Below are 24,848 nucleotides of genomic sequence, written 5' to 3' on the forward strand. Positions count from 1 at the left end.
TCCCTGGGCAGACCCTTCCAGTACTTTCCTTTGAACCTGCTTGTGATTGCTTTCTAAACCAAGCAATCACTCTTGTTTGAGTGTGTAAAATGCTGTCAAGCTGAGATAGTTTCAATCCAGATTTGAATAATGAAGGTTTGGAGAAATAGAGAATCAGAGAGGTTTTATATATATATATACACATATATAGATATTTAATCTCTAAACAGCTCTTAGGACAAATCTATGTGCTCTTTAGATCTTGTGTCAGGTTATTTCACTTGCAAGAAAGGTTCAGAGATCAAAATATTTCACAGCCTGTTTAAATGTATTTCAGGGCTTAAAGGATGAATGTAATTTGGCTGGTAACAAAAAGCAAAACACACTCAGGAACTCTAGACATTTGTACAATCTAATTACTGTTACTGATAATCAATGCATTATGGTGGCTGCATTTTATCCATGAAATGTATATGGGGAGCATTTCCGATTTCTAAGTCATGACTTGTATTTATTCATTAAAATAATATTCAGTAGTTACTTTCTGCTGCTTTTAGAAAATGGGAAACCTGGTGTGCAACTAGTACAACCACCCAGCCTTGCAATACCAGTGCCAGAAGGTATCTTGGATGGAAGGTGACAAAAGAATCCCAGAGCCCACACAATTGGCAGCCCTCGGACACACTCTGTGAGAAGGGGATAAAACATCCTGACATTGACAGGTTCAACAATCATGGACCAGTTCAGCATGGAAAGGACCCCCAGACATCCTCTGATCCAACCCCTCCCGGTTTCACCAGGGCCACCTTGAGCCATTTGCCCAGGACCATATCCAGATGGCTTTGGAATACCTCCAGAGATGGAAACTCCACTCCCTGGGTGACCTACGCAGACACTGTCATCCTCACAGTAATGACATGACAAATTGACAAAAACTAATTAAATGTGCCATAGGGATGGCTGGATTTCATGGATGGTTATGGGGAAATTCTGTGAGGTCTGGCCATTTTCACAATTAAGTGAAAGCCGTTATTGGGGACCTTTTGGTAAACACAAGCTTGCAAGGGATGACAGCCCCCAGGTGATTTTACACAAATCTGACACTACCTATGAAATGGTATAATGAAGAAAGTAACCAAGAGAGGTGGTTGGTTTGCCATGTCAATAAAGAGTTTTGAGAGGGAATGAGACTGGTAAAGGGAGGGAAAAAGGAGGTGGGAAAAGAGGGAAGAAAGGAGGTCTAAAGAGTAGCTAATTACCAGGATCAGGGATATTTAGGGTCCATGTCAGAGAGCCCTGCACCTGACTGCAGTAGAAGAGCAATAAACCTTCTCTTTGCACTATTGTCTGATCTGCTTCCCTGGCCAGAAGGAACCTGGTGTCTTCCCTTGCACTGAGGGGAATGTTGGAAGCTGCCCTTGACATCCACCAGGAATGTCTGGAGAGGACACCCAACACAAGCTGCCCTCTGCAGCCCACTGCCATCCACACCATTGATCCAGTCACCTACATCAAAACTGCACTGGTAAATTAATTGAGTGATCAAAAAATGAAGTCAAATGCCAGTCTAATGCTCTTAAACCATTTAAAATAAGACCAGAGTTATTGATAACACTTATTTCTAGTCATACCACTGTAAGATGAAATAAAATCTAAAAGGTCCCCATGATAGCTTTGCATTGATTTTGTTCAATCTGTTTTCAGATTTGTTCCAAACAAAAGTTATTATAGGGTAGACACAGGAAACTCGACAGCATTTTGCTATTTCAAGTACACATTTTCTAGTAAAGAAAGTTTCATGCACCACTCCCCTTTGCATGCTTAGGAACAGCATGGTTTTATCATGCATAGCAAATACAGAAACAAGAAGCACAAAGCTGACTTTTGCAGAAGAGCTCTATTGAGGGATTTTCCCTCAGGAAAGATATATCTGTTATATATTCTCAGTTTCATGATTCTAGTCTGTGTGCACCTCCTTTTCTACAGTAAAATTAAAAGTACTCCGTGATTTTGGTGTCTTTGAACAAAAACAAGACACATCCCTTTACAGGAGATGTAAGTGAAAAATCAACTTTGGCACCATTTAAAAAAGAAAAAAAAGATCAAATATATTTTTAAGCTACAAGCTACTTCTATTGTTGCTTGTTTTTTATATTGTCAGTGTATTTCACAAAAAAACTAAATCCAATGTGAGGCTGTCAGGATAAATAATTAACACTACTCTGAACTCAGTGGAGATGCTGCTTTTGCCAAGACAGTGGTCTGCACAGTCCCAGAAAAAAAAAAATTATATAAACACTAGAAAATGGGGAAGAATTGGTGCACCTGTCTGCTCATTGCACTTGCCACTGTTTTCCATTAATCAGTGCTCTGCTGTAGGAGAAAGAATGAGTTTAAACTTATCTTATAAAAGAAAATACATATCGTGGAACTACCCTCCAGAAGCAGCAATAAGCAAAGATGTCCATGCGTTTCCCTTCCCTACGTGGTTCAGCTGTTAAATTGCACTGTGTCTGGCACAGTTTTCACAGGGCCCTATCCTCGGCCATGTCAGTAAAGAGTTTGTGACTTCAGAGCAGGAGGAAACTGAGAGAAAAGTACTCTGGTTCCTCTAGCAAATTAAATTCTATGTCAAGAGCTGATTAAAAATCTAGGAACTGTGTGAGGAGTTATCTGAAAATGACAGAAAAAACCAGTTAATGAACAGCAATTTTCAAAAACTTCCCTTGCCTTCCCCACTAGTGCGATGCAATTAAAATAAACTTATTGAGCCACGGGGATGCAAAAGCAAGTTGTGTTTCCTGAAGCAAGGACACAGTGAAGAGCAATTAGGTACTGAATTAAGATGCCATTATATTCAAGGCTGCATTTTATTTAATTGGGCCCTCAGCTTCCTGAATCAAGAATTCTATTCCACTGCTCACTGTTCCAAGGCAGCACTGCTAGCAGAGCTCATTTTGTCCAAGTACCATTTCTGATGGATATATAAACTTCCTCTGGTGATTAAGCCTCATTTCTGAGCACACTGAGGCTGTGAAGATAAATGGCAGTATTGATGCTGACAAAAGTGATATCAGAGGCCTGAGGCTCAACACAGGAAAGGCTGTAAGGATATGGGTCACTTGGAGTGACTGAGAAAATGGTCTAAGATGACGGGAAACAAGCCCATCTGTAACCCGATTTTTACTCTCTGAAACTTGTTTTTTTCTTTTAAATGAAATCTGTCTTAAGATCCGATAAAAAGACTGGATACTTTAACATGTGGGAGTTTGGCTCATCAGTTTCAGGGTCTAAAAGCTGCTGACCAACATCATATTTATGGAATGGAAACTAAGTTGTTGTACCTCCAGGTTACGAAACAAGGTTATTTATATAATACACAAAAAACCACAGTGACGAAAACTGGATTCTTACTATGAGTAAATCAAACACCGAAGTGCATCTCTCATACATCCTGGCGAAGCCTCCAGCTCCTGGAGATAACAGTCACAGGTGAGATGAAAAATAACTACAGCAATAACAGCCCTGTCAAGGTATGGATGAAATAAAACCAGCACCCACGCACTGCCACTGCAGCATCCTCATCTCTGTAGCAACATCCTTTCACAATGCAGGTGAAGCTGAAGCAGGAATGGAACTTACCATCAACAGCAGCCTCCTGAAGAGGTCTGTACCCGCTGTGTCTGTGAGCAGGTGAACGCTGGTGACGTCGGCCCCGCCGCGCTCGGCTCCCAGGGAGACGCGGCTGGGGTCGCCCCCAAAGCTGGCGATGTTCTGCTGCACCCACCTCAAAGCTGCCAGCTGGTCCCAAAGGCCAGCGTTCCCACTCGCCTCAGCAGAGTCTGGAGGAGGAAACAAAATATGGCTGAAAACTATAAACATTGAAATTTGGGGTAAATGTTACATTTTTTGCAGCTCTTGCAGCTGAAACTTGAAAAAACTAATACCCAGAGTTTAAAAAGTCTAAGGTGGTCTCTTCCAAGGTAATCACTTTACACAGTGACTCCATTTCAGTTTTTACCACTCCACAGGGCAGCCCTAGGTGTGCTGGTTTGTCCCAGTGATAGAAAAATAACACATGAACTTCTAAGCTTCATTAGGACACATCATGGCAGGAGACAAATCCAGGCTCAAGTATGTATTCATAGATTTAGCCATAAGATTCTTTTTCTACATAAGTAGCTCAATCTTAAAATGAATTAAAAACAGACAAAGAAAAATATCTGTGTGTTTGCCCAGTTCACAAGTTGGAAGGGATCTATAAAAATTACTGTTTTCCTGGGGTACACCTGATTGCATGTTTCCTTCCTACATACCTCTTACACTTGCCCTACCTGACCAATCATAAATCACAATATCTTGAATTTCTTTACACTCTTCCAGATATTATTTTAAAATTTATAATATTTCCATCTATATTCTTTGAGATTGTCCTATGTCTCTCCAATAGAAATCTCATATATATATATTTACTTTTTTTTTAACATAAAACCAAACAAATAATTAATCATGTGCTTCTCATACCTCAATATGACCACCTCCTTTTCAACACCAAAAAATGGTAACCTAATACTTCTATTAATAAGAAACTAATGCTGAAAGCATCTAATGATGCAAGAATGTAGCTTGATTTTATGTCAAAAAAAGCAGAAATAACTAATTCCTCCATGGTTTGTAAAAAAATGAATAGAAAATGATTCTTCACTGTCTATTTCTTTTTAGTCCACAATAAGCTATTCATTTTCAAAGTTTTAAAATTCTTCACATTTAAAACTTGGAAAAAACCAAAAACCCACAGGATAAAACAGAAAAGCTGTGAATAGAAACACAGCTGAAACTATTTGTTTATTCCATTGCCAAGACCAAATAGTGCAAGTTTAAAATGAGGGTAGGTTCAGAAACTAGTGAATTAAAATTAACAGAGAGTGGAAAAAAAAGATGCCGCTTTGTGTACATGTCTTGGGCAAAGAGCAGTTAAAGTGTACATCCTTTACACTGCTGTAGTGAATTCCTGAGGTATCAAACACACCAGTTTACCCAGCAGAATCAACACAGCGGAGAACAGATTAATGGTAACCTTGCAGATCTTAGAGGTGCCCACACTTACAACAGCCATTGTTAGGAACAGCCTTGCAGTAGGGCAGCCAAAAGTGAAAGGCCCAAAACACTATGACCTATAGCCATCATTTCAGATGATCAGTCCAAGCCACACCAGTGAAGCAATGGAGGAAATATTTTCCCTGCTTAGTTTTTTGGTTTTGCGATTTGTTTTTTTTTTTTTTTTGTTCTTTTAGTTTGTTCTGCATACCATGACCAGTTCCCAGAGCTCTCAATCCAGCAATAAACCCACTCTTTTAAAAGGAAATCTCATTTTAAGGACTTGCTCCATTCCCATTGAGATCACTGCCAAGGAAGTGAAACCATAGAATCGGTCAGGTTGGAAGGGACCCTAAATCATTGAGCCCAACTGTTAACCCAGCACTGTCAAGTTCACCACTAAAGCATGTCCCCAAGTGCCACATCTACATCTTTTTAAAGATTTCCAGGGATGGTGACTCAACCACTGCCCTGGGCAGCCTGCTCCAATGTTTTTCAATCCCTTTGGTTAAAAAATTTTTATGTGCAGATCCATGTAAAAGTTTTAGCCACACAATCTGCCTTGCTTTCACTATACTAAACAAAAGGACCAAAGAGGGAAATATAACCAGTTCCTTTCTCCTTAGCAAAAACCACAAATGGGTTGTGAAATGTACCACACTGGAGAACAGACGCGTGCATGGACCTTCATAGGAGTTTGACTGAAAGAAACATGTCTGCCAGGAATCTTTTCCACTGCCTTTTTGTAGGAAAAGATCACATTCCTGAGGACCACAGGAAGCTGAAAAGAAACCAGAGTCCTCGTGTGCTTCCTTCTGTTATTACTAAACAGAAGAAGAACAATAGTGCTAAATTAAAGCATGAAAATCTTTCTGGTTTATATGACTTCATGGAATCTTTAAAGAATAAAACCTAAAAAACATGTCTGTCTTCTCCAAACTCTTGCCATCCATATCACTGGTGACTCACCTTAATTTTACTGGACACTAAGGAAGAAGTGAAGGCATTAGTAAGAATGTGCATCACTTTTTGCAACATTAATGGGTGATAGCAAATTTAATTAAACATCTTTTATGTTTAGAAGAAAGAGAGCTCTTTCACCTTTTACAAAAGCCCTGCCACTAAGAGACCAGAAGAACTGTAGAACTAACAAAAATTCCATCCATACAAAAGGAAATCTTATGTTTTCACTACCCTTCAATTCCCTAAAAATCTATTTAACTCCTTCCTTTCTAGTTTTGTAATTTATAATAAATTAATTTGAGAGGATTCAGGACTTTGCTCAGTTGAACAATCAAACTAATATTGCTCACAAGTTCATAACTTTTATTTCTAACTGTAGGGCCTTCTAACAGCCCTGCTGTGAAGCCCTAAGGGTGAACTCCTGCTCCCTTTGAAACCAATGTCAAAAGTTCCAAAGGACCAGGTGCAGGAGGCTGGAATGTTAATGGGTAATGACTTAAATAATCACACATTTGTTGTCACAGCACCAAACCTGAGTTCAAGGTGTGTTGGACAATATTCTCAGGCGTATGGTGGGATTCCTGGGGTCTCCTGTGCAGGGCCAAGAACCGGACTTCAATGATTCCTGAGAATCCTTTTCAACTTCAGATATTTTGTGATTCTAGGAGTGTACGATTTTCCCAAATATACACCATGGACTTCCCAAAGAGGAAGAGGCCAGGAAATTATGCATCATCATATAAATACTGCTGCATCATTTTCAGCCCAACCAGCATTTTTCACTGAGGAGGAAACCTAGGTGAGATTCACAGGGCTGAAGGAGGGTGGTGTGGGCAGTTCTGTGTACTGGAAGCTCCCACAACACCTATCCCCACTGCATTTGGCTCTAGACAAAATGAAATTGTGGTATCACTTTCATAAACATTGGGTTTGCACTGATGAAAACAGTGATGTGTTTTCTCCAGATACATCCATAACCAAATTCTTATCTAAATAAGTAAGGATCTTGTAGTGACAACCCTCTATTTACAGCATGAAAGAGGCTTTGCTGTGAGTGAGCTTTAGACAAAACAATAAACAGAGAAGGGGGGGAAATAACCAACAACTACAGCTATAACCTCAAACCAGGCAAAACCCACCCAACATCACTAGCAGTGAACACTCAAAAGTATCATGAGGCCAGTATGTAAGTCAGATACTTGTAAATATGGCAAATATGACATCCCAAAAGTTATAAATGTATTAAAATGCCCACAAAAGAGGCCAAGGATTGCCACCAGACTGAGACAGAGCTCCATTTGCAGCTGTTGCATTTTCTCTCAATGGCTCTCTACCTTACATTCCCCTGCCCCGGGCAGAAGTGAAAGATGGTAGAAAGGTGTTCCCTATTTGCTTAAAAAGGCAAGGCTAAAAAGAGGCAAAATGAAAAAAAAAACAATCCCCAAGACCATATGGCACTACCCCAAAGATTTAGGGAGATTGAATGTGTATTTTCATATCTCTTTATGCAAGACAAAATCCTGTTTGTAATGGGAATTTGTATCATTTTTAATGGCAGTTGGTACTAGGAGGCAATAGAAGAGCAAAATCCTTTACACTGGAAGATGGGGAAGGGTTGCAACACAGAACATGAAAATGTTCAGCCACATCCAGGCCAGTACAGATTCAGATTAAATGTGCCAAGTCCTTCAGAGAAGACAGGCTGAATTGTTAAGGAACCAACCAGCTACCTTTGTGCCTTATTTTCCATCCTCTCACATCCTTCTTACCATGAACCTGCAGTTATCTGTCTCTGCCTCTTCCCTTTTCTGACATGGGCACAAGAGAGCATCAGCAACATTCCATGGATGGAACAGGTTGGAATTGGAATAGTTGAAAACTCTACCCACAACAATAGGCCACTGGAATTAGCAAGAATTTTTGATACAAGCCTATCTTCACATGTGTCTGCAAAACTCAATATCCAGAAGTACATCTGCAAACACAAGTCTATCCAGTGCTTTGATATAGATACTGGCTTTGGTTTGTTCCTGTCCCTGTTCCCCCAGACTCTCCCCTTTCTCTTCAGATCAAGTCCCCACTACTTCTTGGCCATTTTTTTCCCCTACAATAATTTAGAAAAAAAAAAATCTGTGAAAAGATATAGGTTACTTGAGTTAGAAAATAACTTGAAAAAATAAAAATCAGAAACATAAGAGTTACAGAATGCATAATTGTGTTTCCCTGGAAACCCATGACTTACCAGTGCTCAGGAAGCCAAAGACACCAACCCGGTAGTTTGCTGTCACGACGATGACGTTACCGATGGCAGCCAGGTATGACCCATCCAGGGTTGTCTTTCCCTCCTCAGCATTGTAACTCCCTCCATTGTGGAAGAACAGCAACACTGACATGTTTGTGACCTGCCATGACAATGACCAGATAAATATTCCTGTTGCCAACTGCTTTGGTAGGTCACTGATGAGAACACAAGCAGCTTCCTCTTGAACATTATCTAAGCCATTTATAGCTTTTTAAGAGTGACCATAAAGAGGGAATATCTGCCCATCTGTCTGGAATTTAAAGGGTGTTGTCCACAATTGTCCACAAATTGTCTGCAATGAAATGTATATCATAAAGAGGACACTATCTCCAGTATAAAGTAGATCTAACAGTACCATCATATTCCCCCAGCCAAAATCTCCTCTAGGCCAGCTCCTGCTGCCTTGGCCACTGGGCATGTGGTGTGCTTGTCTTTGCTAGAGCACATATGCTTTATACAAACATGCAGGAAAAGTTCAAACAAATAGGAAACAGGAGAAGGAAAAGGCCTGTTGGGTTGTTCCATCTTGAGTAAGACTAACTTATAGCTGTGCACAGCTGCTTCCTGCTCTCAAGTCTTCAGCACCCAAGCACTGCCTAGTCTCAAAAATGTCTCTTGATACTGATAACACTCCATGGATCCTTCAGTGCCCATGGAAATTTTCCCCTACCAGATACACAGAGGGATCCTGTAGAGAGGACTTTGTCTCTGCAGAGAAGAGACCCACATCTCACAAAGTACAGATGGATTCTGCCTCAAAAGAACCCATTAGGACTCCTGGGATGGCAGGAGTCCCAGTCTGCACCCATGCTAAGACTCCTGGCACAGCCACCTGATTTTGCACAGAAACAGAAGCTTTTGCCCAAAGCAGCACCAGGTATGGGCCCTCTCTGCACACACAGCAGAGCTGCTGCTGCATCAACAGGAAAAAGGCAGAACGGCCCCAGGACACCACAGCACTTACCAGCAGGTTACAGACACTCAATAGAAACATCATTCAGTGAACAAAAGGGAGGAGGTTGGTTTGGTTTTTCCCTTTCCTGTAGCAGCATCAAAGTACATCTGGGGCTGGTTTTCCCTGCACCTAGAGGGCATTGGGCTTTGCTGCTGTTATTTTCTGGATGGAGCTTAGCTAAACACAGCAGCCCCATCTGTTCTGGCAAAGAATGTCTCCAGCAGAAACACAAATGGCTGTATGGGAGAAGCAGCAGAGCAGTGATGGCTGCAGCATCCTGCAAAATAACAGCTTAGCAATCAAACTACCCTCAACTGCCCCTAATTTGCCCACAATTGTGGGCACTCCTCACTTATCTCTCTGATGAATCAGTTCAGGGGCTTCTTGTGAACATAACAATTTTGCCGAGAAAACACAAGACATTACAAGCACTGAGACAGTTTTTTTTCCCTCATGAACTTCTCTTGAACTGAAACTGCCTAACTTGCAGTGCCTTGACCCTGGTTCCCATTTCTGCACTGCATGCAACAAAGAGAGATGGGGGTGAAGAAAAAAATGAAATCATCTGTTTTCACATGGAAATGCATTCTGAAATACAACCACATCGAGTTGTGTCAGCTAAAATGTATTAACAGTTATATTGAGCCTTCTCCATCCCCTCAGCTCAGCATGGTTAAGCCTGAGGCTCATACTAAGCATTTCCCACATGTCCACAGTCTCCATAGCACCATGACCTCCAGCTGCCCTGTAAATTGCATATTACATTATTCTGGGTGACTTTACACAATAAAAAGCTTATAAAGGTCAAAGATGGGCAGTAAAATTTGGAAATGGCAAACCAAAGCCATTTACAACAGCTGCAACAAAGATGGAATAATTCAGGGGAAGATTTAGCACTGGGACTGCGCACAGAGCCAAGTGTCTGGATGCAGCATTCCCATTTGTTCTTCTGCACCAAGCAATGGGAAGCCCAGCAGCTCTATCATGGGCTTAGGATCCATGTGCAAATCCTAATGGAGTAATGAAGTTCAGCAGCCACCAGGATGCTGCAAGTCAGCTGGAAGTCTGAGAAGCTTCATAATATTCACAAGCATCTTCTCCATCACAGAATGACAGAATGGCTAACCTTGGAAGGGAACACTGTTGGGGCCATCTGGTCCAACCTCCCTGCTCATCCTTCTGTAAAACACTTGATGAGCTACTTGACAGGGACAGATTTAAACTCCACCAAGACAGGAAACCTTCAGTGCTTTTACTACGGTACACTATTGCTCTGTAAAGAATTGACTGCAATGGGGATGACACAATAAGGATGGGAATGTGCAGGAAATGGAGAAAGAAGAGAGAGGGTTTCTATTCCTACTTAAAGAAGATTTTTAAGTCTTGATCTTACAATTAAACCCTTTCTAAATAAAGGCAAAGCACAGCTTTGCTGAGCTAGTGTGACAGGTGGTGATAATTATAGGTGGAAAAAAGTCAGATGCGCCGGTTTAACTGTGGTACAGTAGCTGTGGAAGTAAAATGATGTCATTCCCCTTCTTCACTGCTTGACACTTTGAGAGTCCTTTGGTGACAGGCAGCAGTCCCTGCACTGTGCTCTTTTTGAGGCTCAAAATGCTCCTGAATGACCTCTGCATTCACTGCTCTCTGGGAGATTTTATATTCCATATTTACTAGCTAATTTAACTTTCCACAGGCTGAAAATATATAACTATCTATCTGCATGTGAGTAAAAAATAGAGCTTGCCACAAAAAGAGACAGGAAAATTCAATGCCTTCTGTTCCTAGTTACTTCTGCAAAACCAGAAATTTTAGTTCTCTCCTGGACTAGACTTATTGCATGTGAAACTGATTTTCTTGATTGGACCTACTTCTACCTTACAATTTTACAAAAGACAGGAGAGATTCTGTTCACAGGACTGAGAAGGAGAATAGACAAGCCTATTTAGTCTGGTGGAAAATACAATGCTTTCAAATAAAGTATCTTGAAAGCAGTTCTTAAGCACAGATGGCAAACTGCCTGGGACAGTGACCTGATGTTTTCAATAAGTGGTGACTGCACTCAAGGCAAATGACAGCCTCATGCTGCAGGGAGAAAACAGACTGCTGGTCTCTCTGATGATTAAAATGGGCCTGCAAGGGACTCTCTGGGCTGCTGTCAAATTGCTAAACCAGCTCTTTCTAGACATGCAGTATGACAGATTCATAAATTTCTATTACAACTGCCATCACCTTCTGAAAATTGCCAGTACTGTGGAAAGAAAAAGTTCCTGTCTCTGGGCCCACTTCTCAATAGGATTCACATGTTATTCAGCATCTTCATTCCCAGTCCCCCAGGGGCTGGCCAATCATTTTAGCTTGTCTTTAACTTGCAGCTTTCTTTTATATCTTTTTAAAATGAGAAAATCAAGAACTTTTGAATGACAATTCCTCATATTGTACCAGTGGCCCAGCCATTTTTGGAAACATATATTTTTAAGCTCTGTGAGCTGGCCACAAATCTAACATTGCTTGCCACTCTCATTTCCCAACAGACCTCCCACAGATGTCAACAGTGGAGTAGTAGAGGAGGGTGAAAAAAACCATCAGCAGCCCCCTGTCTGCTGGTAGATGTTGATGTATTGTATTGGATTATTGTCTCCTGGACAGATGGTCTGCTTGCAGGAACTCTGCCATCTCTGTCCTTAATTTCTCCTCCTTTGCTGTCACCTTCTACTGGTGTTTTGTTTCCCTCTCTGTCTCTCTCTTATTTCTAGCTTTTTAGTGTGCTGTCCTCCTAGTCACCCAACACGGCTCACACAAAGCCTGTAGGGAATACTTTTGTACCAGTAAAGCCACCAGAGTGCCTAATTTAACTTTACAGGCTTGGTGAACTACACAGGCGAAACAGCCATTCATGCCAATTAAAAGCACTTTGGAAAGAGACAAACCTCAGCTACAAAAAAAACTGATTTTAATTACATCTCTTACTTACAGTGGTGGCAGGAACAAAGATGTGCAGATACAGACAGTCTTCACTGACAGACTGTGATGGGGCCTCTCCATCTCCTGGCTGCCAACATCCTGCCCTAGAGACACAGATAAGGAAAGTTACAATAAAAAAGGCTTTTACTCTTCTTATACTGCTGCTATTTCCTTATATTTTGATGTATTAGGTTAATAAAACCTTTAAATCTATAAATCTTGATCTCATTTAAAACTGTGCCCACCTATAAGTTAACAGCTATGTGGGTTTGCAAACATACACATAATGCATTGCATTTGTGTGCCTAGAACTCCTCCTCAGAAACCCTGCCTCATTTAAAAAAGCTTAAAACTTAAAAATATGCTTTCAAAAAACCCACACTTCGCATAAACTACAAAAAAATTTGCACCAGCTGTAAAGAGAGCAGGGCTGAGGCTCACAGGAACAGTATCCCCTGCACACCTACAAAATCCATTCTTTTGCTGAAATGCTGGTTGTTTATTTAAATTTCTAATAATCTCTGGGCTACGTACATTCTGATTTATTTCCCAGTGGTCTGTGGGCTACTTTTCATAAAGTTTAATTTAATTTCTAATGGTCTGTGGGAAAATTTGATAACTCCAAAATTTTAATGCATTTTTAAAATCTCTGTTTCAAGCATCATAGCAGACCATTAACAGTGTCAATTAATATTTAAAGTACCCTTTCAATAAAAATTCAGTAGCCAACCACATAGAGAAAATTATTTTCTGGCCATCATCTGAATGAGATTCTTCTGCTCAAGCATATCAAACTTGAATCAAGTGGATGATTTTTGCTGTTCAGTGATAACCTACTTTGAAGCCAGTTCCTCTATTTTACAGCTTTATCCATACCACACAATGAGTTATGGAAAAAACTCACTATTTATTACTGAAAAAGCTAAAAGAGGCTTCAGAAAATATGGTAATAGCTCAGAGAATTATTTCTAAATTATCATTTTTAATGCCCTTGTAAAACTTTGTCCTAAAGCTGTAAAGAAATTATTAGAAAACTACAAGGAAAAAGACCAGACTTAATGGAATTCTAATTTTGTTTTTTCCAAAAGGGGGAGATTCCTAGGGTGGTGATGTCACTCAGCAACTTTTACACTGACATACTAATGCACATCATCTTCAAAACAAAAAAACTGCCAAAGCCACTTTTGGCAGAAAAAAATACAAATTCCAGGTGGGAAACCTGCCAGGACAATTGGTATTACATTATTAATCATACAGCTTTCCACAGGGCAGCAGGGATCATCACCTGTGATCACAGCTTCTTTTCTCCAGCTCCCAGGAGAAAGGCTGCCACCTGCTGAAGCAAGTCCACAGCTCTTCCAGGAGCTGGAGACTCCAATAGCTGACTGGTGGTTTTCGTTGGGTTGGTTTGGGTTGGGTTTTTTAAGTTTTTAAAGTCTTTTATCAAGTCCAAGCTGATAAATAAATATTTCTCTTCCATCAATAATGGCACTGTACTAATGTTAATTTCTCATATATAAACATTAAGCATCAATACAGAATATATATAATCAAAAAAAAAAAAAATCAACAGTTTCTATACGTAAAGTGAGGTCTCTCCAATTCCCCAGGTGTAAACTCAATTAATTGCTTTTTTAACCTTAAATGAATAATAAAAAGTAATAGCCAAATTCTTCATTGGACTAAGCAAGCACCATGGATTCAAAAGACAGAAACAGATTGACAAAGTTCCCCAAATTGTTTTGAAAATCTCAGCCAGCTGCTCATTGAAACCCCAGGTCCTCAAGGAGAGATCACAGAGGCAGGTGGGTCTAACTAAACCCAGACTGTGGCTCAGACACCAAGAGCTGATGCTGTGTGGGCTAAAATAACACCACTGAGCACCTGAGGAAACAAAAAGTCACATCCCACCAGATGCCTGCAATGTACTCGAGGCTGTGGCTCCACAGCTCAGGAGCATCCTGAAGGAGGGGACAACCAAAGGCCAAATACACTTTCAACTCCCCAAGTATTTGCCTTTCAATAGGTTTTGCACAGAAGAGATTGATTTTATGGGCTCTTCAACCTGATCTCTTGGACACTACCAGGCAGAGAATTTCTATATGAGACCCACAGCTTCTGGTTACATCAGTGTTGAAGTGCCCTCTTGGATTAAATGAGTAAAAAAGCATGGCTCAGCGGGAGCTATTTGTATAAATATAATACCTGCATAAATACTATTCAGAATGAAAATGGACTGAGACCAGACAGCTGGTGGGGAGTTATGCAGAGATTCAACAGAGTGTACAGGAGTTTGCCTTTTCTCTTGAAGTGCTTGCATTCTTTAACATATAGATGGAGAAATTATTCTCTTTGCTAATCAGAGTATCTGTTTGTACTCTGTAGGTTGCTTTGCAAGAAAGGACATGAATATTGTTGTCATCACTCCAGCAGCTTTCCCAGCCCTGGACCAGGTGATCAGGGGTTTCTTACCGAGCCGCCGTGGCATTCCAGGTCTCCAGCCAGGCAAACGGCTCTGGGGGACGGAAGCGCCTCTCGCCGAGGGGAGGAGCAGCATAAGGGATCCCCAGGAACTGGCTGATGTTCCTCCATCCTGTGCCAACGTGGATCACCTGGGATTTGCCCATCAGATATCCGTGGGACGGGATGTACACTCTTGGGTTTGAATCCGATTCAGAAATGGGCAGGAATAAATCTATCAGAGGGTGAGCAGAGGAAAAATATTTTTTTTTCAAGTTAAGACCATTTCAGAAATGAAAATTAGTCCCATTTCCCATAGTTTTAAACTGTTAAGTGTCCCTTCTTTAAATGAAACACAGATAAATTTACTGTTTACTTTTACTGTTTTCCTATAAAATAGTTCATTGAAACACAGTGAAGTGACACCTCCTGCTATTTTTCTCCTAAAACAATGTATTTGATAGGCAGGAAAAAAATTCAAAGTCATGGGACTAAAATGAAACCTGTGATAAACAATAAACACACAAGTCTACTTTTATGTCTCAGTTTGTGATTTTGTTTTACTTGGCAATGATAAACTGCTTTTTCTCTCATTGTGTTTCAACCTAGAAGGTTCTCATTGACTTTACAGAATTTCAGTGAAAAGGAAAATTTTCTTCCTTTCCCCCTTATTGTCGCCTGGGTTCTAATTACTGTTAATAAATAAAATAACCAGTATTACATAAAAAGAAAGCAGTGTCTTTAAAAATCAAGGGGAATAAACCCAACAAAACCTACACTTTCAAATAAGTATGTAACCAAACAACAGAATTTTTACTTATCTACACTGTCTACACAACTTCTTTTTCTCTCTTAAATATTTTTCACTTATTTAAAATATTATTTCATCCTGTTTAAGGAGCAGGGATATCTGTTTGGTTTTATGTTTTCTCTAGAGATTGTCCTTAACACTTTCAATTGACAGTGACTTTTCAACACTCCTAGTGTTATTCTCCAAGCTTAAAAGGAAGAGCATATCACAGCAACTTCTGCAGATGAAAAGCTAAGAGTTGGACTTGCATTACTGTTGTTGTTTGGTTTTACTACTCTGCACTTTCAAAACATCTTTCATAAACTAGACTTCCTCTGACATGCCTGCTTCACCACCAGAGAGTAACACTACGATTTCATGCATTTTTAAAACAGTATTTGGGAACATTTTTCCCATCCTCTTGGCTGTAACTCCTCTGCAACAGCCATGGACAAGTGTCTAGGAGACATCCATATTAATTTATGAGGTGAGGAATTCCTCAGTTCTCCATTCACAAGAATTGAGCACCACAGTTGAGGCCCTTCCTCCACAGCTTTGACCTGCTCTTACCTTGTCTCCTGTAGATATAGGTAGCAGGTTCTTTGAGTGAAACCCAGCAGCTGTGCCCTTGCAGACCATGTGCACACATCTGTGTATCAGGGTAGAAAATACACCTTATGGCTGAAGGCTGGATTTCCAGTGTAACCACTGTACATGACTGGTTCTTTGAACAAGCTGTGAGGTGAAGCATGAAGAAAAAGAGCAGGTAAAAATGTGTTCTCACATTTTGCATTTTGACAGTGCTACATTGTTCTTAAAAGAAATGTTTTCAACAGGTGAAGCAACAAGGATATGATGTAATTCAGAGTAATGGGACATAAATGTCCTCAAATGCCCAGAACATTCTCCAAAATAGCCAAAGGAGAGAAGCTTATATTGGCTTTAAAATGGAATAATGCAGCAAAAGAACTATTATCACAGGTTTAAGAAGGAGAAATATATAATCTAATAAAGTGCTGATAACCTCATCTGAATTCTAACAGTCCCCAGTGAGTAAGAGGGAACTTTCCCTTATTTCTACCATTCTGTGGTATTAAGGATTTCCCAGTCATGTGAAATTAAAGGACTCTTCTCTCTGGTTAGGCTGTAGAATAAAGCAATTCTCTTTGCTGTTACTACAACTCAATCCCTACTTCAACCTGCCACAGGTTGCTTTAGGTGTTGGCAGGTGGATTTAGCAAATGGCAGTGGTTCTTTAGAAAAACAAGACATCATTGCTTTAATTATTTGCTATAATATTCTCCCAGCTGTACAATGCCTGGAGAAGTAAGAGATCTCCATGCCCAAGAAGTGTCAAAATTACATAATTACTGTATTATATTACAGCATTTTATATCTATTGCATCTCCCTCTAAACTGCTTCAGAATCCCTCTCTCAGATTCGGAAACACTGGGATAGTCTTTAAAGACAAGTAAAATCAGCGTATCTATGTCAGAAGTGGGAAAGCTGTTTTCAGGCTCACAAGTCAGTATTTTCTGTAAAGCTGTGAATGACCATTTCTTACCAGACAGGCAAAAATCTCTGGCTGTGGAGAAGTCATTAGATATATCTCTGCTAACATGCACAACTTCAAAGTGTGAGATGGATGAATCCATGAGAACAGATGACACATTTAAGGGTTGCCATGCATCCATATACTCTGTAAAATGAACCATAAAAAATAATATGATTAGAAGGAGCAGTAAAAATTTCAGAGGAACTTAATAAAGAGTTAAGAGCATTGGGGAGTTCCTCAATGAACAAATGACATCTTCCTTTGCATAAACTGAGAATAAATTAAATATCCAGAGGCCTTTAATTGACTTGAAGGTCCAATCCCATGTTCAGAGGTCAGATATTAACTTGTTTACAAAGGTGCTTAGTAAAGAAACAGGCAAATCCAGAGCAGCTTTATCCAGGTTTGAAGGTAAAGCCAACTGATTTAAATAAAAGATTTCTGAACGGCCCTAATTACATTAAAGGGTGTGGGTTCTAAGGCTTGCATACAAGTCCCTGAAAAGGAACAGCCACTAACTTCTTGGAAAGTAAATGGAGGTTAATTTGATCATTTTAATTTGATTTGGTGGACAAAATTATATTAAATTCTATGACCAGATTTAATGTCATGCAACTTCTACATAATTAAGATTTCACTCCATTTTACAGGCATATTTATACACAAATATGTGCATATGTGTAAATATAATCATGTGCATTACATATATGTATATTCCCATATATACATTTAACATCCATGCTCTTGTGTGAGCATGCATATACACACATGTACTATCTCTGATATTCCTCAAGAATTGTCCTTCTGTCTCAAACTATATTTTTTAAAAAACCCACAAACATTCTTTTCTCATACACAGATAAAAATATCTGAGAACTCTCAATTTTGCACACAGAAGACAAAAAAAGAAGGTTTGGGACAGAATGGGCCTTTAATTACTTTAGTTCCTTTCAGAAGTTCAATATATTTTAAAAGCAAAAGGTCCTGCTGTGGCCACTGAGTTCTAAACAGTAGGTTGGTGTTGCCCTCTCCATGTAATTGTAGGGTAAGGACAGAGCAGAGTCAGCTGTTCCTTTGCTATTCCTAGTGAGCAGGTCTTGCCCTTGAGCTCATTGACCCACACACACACAAAAGTCATGACCTGCCATTTCATTTAACATTTCTTTTATTCTACTGAGAAGTCAGTGACTGGCAAAGATGGCCAAAGTTTCCTTTCTCCCCCTCTCAGAAAGGCAGTTTGACCACAGCACTCAACACCAGACCTGAGGCTGAGGTCTGGCATCCATACAGTCAGCTTGAAAGTCCTGGTGTTGACACACCTGTATAGCTGATGAAAACCCAAGACCCAAACCACCACAGACAAGGCTGGTTGCATCCTCCTTGAGCAAACAGGCAGGGAATAGCAGAGACAAAATTTGATTTCCTAACTATTGTATAATTGATGAAAACACAGAGTAACTGCCACAATTCAGGACTTTACAATGATGCAAAACGTCTTTTCTTTTGCAGGGTAAATCCTTCCCTAGGAAGTGTAAACCTCAAGCATGAGTTACCTCACAAAGGACAAGCTGAAAAAAACTGATGTGCCACCACCATTACCAAGGTTATTGCATTAGGGCTTGGCTCCTTTGCCATCCCCCTTGCTGAAGAGAACATCTGACAGAGTGATGAACTGACCTTCTGTATTCCATGGAACTTCACAAAGTTCATGTTTTGAACTAGAGGCAAGAAAGCAGGACTGGGCTCCGTGGGTCCTTTACAACCAAAATCATTCCATTCCTCTTATAGTTGTGAGCAACTATTCCAAGAGAATGAAGCTGAAGGTCTCCAGCTAAGCAGAAATGAAGGTTAATGTGGTGTTGCACTGTGTTATGTTAACACCACAAGCTTACTTGAGTCACAGAGAGGCAAAGTCGTCACCAGGGCTACATCAGAGGGGATCTGAATTAGTCAGGAGCAGTGACCCTGCAGTCACAGCTTGACTTGTGTGACAGACTCACTGCACTGGATTTTTTTCTTCCCTTTAAGGACTGACTATTCAATTATTTTAGAGGAACAGAGTGATTTTAGTAGAAATGTAGAAATTACTATTTTTCATATTGTCAATGATTTCTCTTTTTGAAAAGCATCCACTATGAGCTGTTGCATGACCTATGTTAGAAAACTTCAGCCTCTACATCTAGGGTGACAGTTTGTGGCACTTATTTAGAAAGATACTTAAAAGTTAGTATAATTCTCCATCAATTTTAAGCGATGGAGAATTAAATATTACATCCTCTCCAGAGATTTTCTGCCTGTATTACTAGATCCCCCAGGTTTTTCTTTTCCAGACTGAATCTTGGCAATTTATGTTTTCACTTTGTGGTTGTTTTTTTCTTTCCAAAGAACAAGAAAAGATTACTTTTATCAATATGACTCAAAGCTTGTATTTACCTAAGAGCAATGTTGCCATCCTGTGTTGTCTACAGTACCAGCAGCTGAGGTCCTACTACTGGAACAAGCAAAATCTCTCGAGGTTCAAACATAAAGCTTCAAATTACCAGCTGTGGTTCTTCTGAAAGAGAGCCTTGTCTGGATTCCACTGTAAGACAAAATGTCTGGGCGCACCAGTGGTTTTGGAAGACATTTCCCCAGACTCTCTTTCCACAGCTTCCCTGACTCACCAAGTGACCTCAGGCAAGTCTCACCCTCCTCATTGCCTCCATTTCCCACAGGCCAAACATTCAGAGGGGTCCTTGCTCACTCAGGAAGGAAATTCAAATGAATCCACAAAAACAAAATAAACTTTTTGGATTTACAGCTCTGACACTTGAATTTTGCTTCCTATACCTAATTTCACAAGCTATTTCTACTTCTACATTAGAAATTTATTTTCTCCCTTTATGTCTGATAGAGTCAAGTCAGGAGCATACCTTTTATATACATATGAGGGACACTGGGCACTTTGCAGCCCGTGCTAGATATGGAAGAGTGACCACTCATGATGCAAACATCCACAGCTCATACATTCCTATCTAAACTGATTATTCATCGTCCCAAATCTCACAGAAGTGACCCTTGCCACTGCCCACATGGCAGGTTGTTTGGGTTGGGTTAGGGTTCAGATTGTTTTGGGATTTTTTTCATCCTCCATCCTGAATGAAGCATTCATGATCTCAGGTCAGATTTAAATGCTGAGACTCTCAGTTTTTTTCCTTTTCCCTTTTTCTGCCCAGCTGACCCCAGATGCAGAGAGACACAGAAACATTGATGCTTATTTTAACAACAGAGCAAACCTCTTCAACCCACAGCCGTGCGTGGCACCCCAGTGGACAGTGACAGCCAGCAGTGAGCTGCTAAAGAGACTTTGGATATTGGTTCTTCCATTCTCCTGAAAGCAGATCCAGCAACAGCCATGCACACCCACTTCTTTCTGTGATCAAAACACAACTTTCCATAGCTGATCTAAACTTGCCTCATGTGGAAACTGCTCTCACAAGGCAGAGCTGCTGGCTGGCCCTGTGCTCCTGGCAATGCTCAGTGCACCTGATGGGCTGGAAGACATTTCTGATTTATATATAGGTTAAGAGCTGACCTTCCAACCCACATTTTGGCAAAGGCTTTCATTGGATAATTACAGCCCTCTGATTCCAGCCATCCCTGTAACTCTCATTTCAAAATTATAGATGTCCCATATAGAGAGCCTCTCTCTTCCAGATGTTCTTGTTTGGGTAGGCAAGGTTTAAGACTGGATTTGCAAAAAGACTCATGCTGGCCTTACTCTGCTCCCACTGCAGTCACAAGATCACAAAACTGGAATAGATTTCCTGGCAAAGAGATTATGAAATCCTTGCCATAAAGTCAAAAAAAATTTCATCACCGACTTCAGTGGAAAAAAAAGAGGCATCAATTACGAGTTTGTTGCAAAATTAAACACTTGATCTAAGGAAGCAGAGGTATGGAAGTGCAATAAAATAACAAGTTAAATTTAAAAGAAAACTCGTGAAGTTGAGGAGGTCAATATGAGGTGAAGGAGGTACATAAATCAGACCTCTGGGTTCAGTATGTCTGATTTATGTTTGAAAGACAAATTCTGATCTTAATTCTGAAATTTGTGAGTCATATTTAATACCCCTGACTCAAACCAAAAACATGCTTACAGACTGAACTCAGTGATTTATATTCCTAATATTCAGAGTTTTTTTCAACATATTGCTAACCTGTCTGTATACCAACAATCTTCAAAGCCAGCAAATCATCAATTCAGAGTGGACCTGCAGAAAATATACTTTTCCTAAAATATAACTACTTCCTGTTTTTGTTGATCCACTGAGATTTGTATAATTGAAAATGAATTATTTTCTTTAAACTTCTGCATAATAACTGTAATGACACCTCAGACAAGTCTCAAAAATAACAACTGTGTATTTATGGTCTTTAGCAGGGAGCAATCTCACTATGTTCCTGTTAAATACAAGCTTTCTGTCTCCTTTAGGGGCGCCAATTATAGCAAATTATATAGAAAGGGGATATTAAAAATGTAGTAGGTATTTATTCTGGTTTAAAATAAGCTGTTTTCAAAAGGTTAAAATCCTCATATTTACAAACAATAAAAATCAAACTTAAGACCAAAGATAGAGTAATTCCATGTCAGAGATCAAATTTGCTGTGTGGGAGCATGGTAAATCCGTTCCCAAAATTGGATAAAATAAGCTATCTTTGTTTCACACTAAGAATGCCTCTGACGAATACTCACCATTGTAGGAAAACAGGAAGATAAATGATACTATTAATCACCAAAGTCAGCTACATCAGCACTTGTACTATCATCAGCATCTCTCTTGAGAATGGAAATACCCCATGTGCAGACATAGCCCAATGGGAAATTTACTCCCATGTTGGAATATCTTGTAGCCACTGCTCTGCTCAGTCCTACCTCAAGGGAATGACCATAAATCACTAGGAGATCATAGGAGGCAGGAGCAGGAAGGGCCTAAGATCATTACATCCCCATGCCTGGGTGGTTTCTCAATTAATTACTTGATTTGCATGGAGTGGGAACAGAGCCCACATGATCTGAATGTAATCCACAGGGCCAAGCAGGAGCCACCCTGTAAGGGCCACTGCCTCCTGACAGCTGCCAAATCTAAGATAGATAGATATGCTCTACAACTGAAGACAAAAATACTCATTAAATTTAGATAATTACTGTATACAATTAATAAATCTTGTAACAAAGTCAAAAGTCATCAGGGTTGTTCCTCCCCCACACACAGGAATATTTTCAGGCTCTCCAGTCTACTCTAAGCACAAGTATTCTTTCTATAAATTCAGGTAATATGTCTCATTATTTTGCTTCTTTCAGACTAATTTGCAAACACATAAAAATTTCCAAAACTCAAACCCTTGTAAATAAACTGTTTGAATAATAGTGTTGCACATTTGGAAAATAACAATACAAAATTATATAATCAAAAAACCCATTTTCTTATCTCCCCCTGGCTGCAGAAAGTTCCATCTCTAACCTAATGATGAGACCTGTTTTTTTTTCTCTTTATAAGACAGTCCACCATGTTCACACAACCAAGCAGAGTTTTTAAATACCAGCCTAAGTAAACCAAGACTGCAGGATGACATGTGAGCATTTTCAGCATGGGCAGTCTTAAAATAACATCTGTCCTCCCATCATTAAAGGTCACAGACCATACCTGAAACTCCCCACAGATGGTTCCATACTCAGTGTCATCACAGCACATGAACTTCTACAGGGGAAAAAATGCTCCAAACGTAACACAAGGCGGACTTTCCCAGTCAGTTCAGGCTATCAATTTTTCAAGCACCACTTCGAGATCACAGAAACTATGAGGAAATCACAACAGAGCAGCAGGAGCCTGCCCTGCTCAATGCAATGGATGTACAGAAGTAAATGGAAGTGTTCATTCAGTTAAAGATGAATACCAAGCATTCAGTTACACACACTACAGCCTGGAGATGACTTGGAAATTTTAGCCTTGTAGCAGAAAGGCTTTTGCAAGTAGGCAAAACTTGCTGAGGCAACAACAAATCAATGAGAATTCAGGTGTAAGACATTGTGCAGTTCACCTCCCTCCTGCTAGAGGGTAATGGGCACTGCAGAGCAATAATCCCTCTTTTTCACAGGCTAATGGGGTACCTAGTGAATGTTAGAAACACACAGCAGTGTTGTTTGTAGGGGCAATAATTTGGGGAAAGCCCATTGGAGCCTCAGGCTTTTGAGAGAAATCACAGGGCTGCAATGGGCTGCTGGATGAACACTCTGGTACAAGACAAAGAACAGGAAGAACCCTGACTCCCTCCTTTTGCTGTGTCTCTCCCAGGACTGATCTTACATAGGGAAGGGTCTTTTCTTGCATTTCCCTAGTGGCTGCAGGCTGTTCTAGGACAAGACATGAAAAGAAGTTGCTCCTGAAAATTATTTTTGTCATTGCAGATTCAAAGGTCTAGACATTTTATGGTGATTACTGCTGAGGAACTTCTTCAAAAGCCCAGACCAAAGAATAGAAGGAAAATAAATATCTCCCCCATCACCTCCAAGATACTTGAGAGTGGCTTCAGAATGACATTAACCAGCTCCCTCTGCATTCTTGGATTTGTATGTCCAGCTTGGTCCCCGACCTGATCCTCCTTCTCTAAGGCTAAAACTTCCCTGCTGCAGTCTTTCCCCTGGTCTGAATATCCTGAAGGCTGGACTTGCCAGGAAAGACTGAGGTGAAGAAGGCATCTTGTCCTTTTCCATCTCTTTTGTCATCAGGTCTCCTGCCCCATTCAGCAGCTCCAAACTTTCCCTTTCCTGCCTTTTGCTATCCATGTACTTGTGAAAACCTGTTGAGATCTTTCTGTTGTTTTATGGTCCTACTATGCCTTTGAGAAGAACAATGAGTAAAACAGGCAAAGCATCTACTTCCCACCAGGCTGAAAATAAGTCTGCTCAACTGGGTTTCTTCACAACGCATTGGGGCTGCAGACACCACAGATTTTGAATAGAGCAGCATCCTGACTGCAAATGGGAAGAAGCAAAGTGCTGGGCACTCTGTCCTGAGCACTGCAAACTGGCTGACTCGGAAATGAGGCAGTCAGTGCATTAACTTTTGATGAAATGTAAGCCTTAATAGAGTTCCAGTTAACTCAGACTCTAGACTGGACATAACACTAACTTCACAATTTTGCAGAGCCTTCTGGCAAAGTATGCAAATTTAAGTATTTTTCTGATCTTCCGATGGAAAAAATTGTGTTTTTTATATGTATAGATACGCTTACATTCACACACACACATATCTACTCATGGCAGAGCCCTTTAATCAGTGATATTTTCTCACATTCACCATCTGGCTACCACAGAGCAGCCACAGTAATTTTTTATCCCCATGTACAAGCATTACCACAATGTACAAAACTCAGTAAATGCTGGCTTTTGTGTGATGCCCAGCTCTAAAGCAATTAGTCTTCTATAGCACATATTAATATAACATACAATCATAAAGTGTTTGGAAACAATGTTTCTGAAAATTTTCTAAAACCTCTGACAATACAGCCCAGATAACAATCTGACCTAAATAAGCAGTCTGGTACTTTTACTATCAAAATGAGGCAGAACATAAGGACAGATGGAGTCCAGTTGCATTTTGAATGTGTTGTTCCAGTGGTGTCAGAGCCCCAGAATGTCCAGGAAAGCGGTGCTAATTTGAATTCCATTCCATTCCATTCCATAAGCCTTGCTGTGCTCTGTAATTAAGAGATTTCTCCTAACCACTATCAGTCCCCAGG

General features: G+C 40.2%; 1 protein-coding gene across 1 annotated transcript in view; it reads right to left on the bottom strand.

The window, feature by feature from the left end:
• The window catches only part of TG (thyroglobulin), a 146,944-nt gene that overhangs the window by 61,435 nt on the left and 60,661 nt on the right, over positions 1-24,848 (bottom strand). The window contains exons 36-41 of the mRNA XM_068180670.1: positions 17,076-17,210; positions 16,081-16,245; positions 14,733-14,955; positions 12,271-12,364; positions 8,282-8,441; positions 3,622-3,821 (exon numbers count right to left, since the gene is read on the bottom strand). Of these exons, the coding sequence (XP_068036771.1) occupies positions 3,622-3,821; positions 8,282-8,441; positions 12,271-12,364; positions 14,733-14,955; positions 16,081-16,245; positions 17,076-17,210 (977 nt within the window). The remainder of the gene's footprint in view (positions 1-3,621; positions 3,822-8,281; positions 8,442-12,270; positions 12,365-14,732; positions 14,956-16,080; positions 16,246-17,075; positions 17,211-24,848) is intronic.

This window comes from Anomalospiza imberbis, chromosome 1, assembly GCF_031753505.1.
Source record: "Anomalospiza imberbis isolate Cuckoo-Finch-1a 21T00152 chromosome 1, ASM3175350v1, whole genome shotgun sequence".
Lineage (NCBI taxonomy): Eukaryota > Metazoa > Chordata > Aves > Passeriformes > Viduidae > Anomalospiza > Anomalospiza imberbis.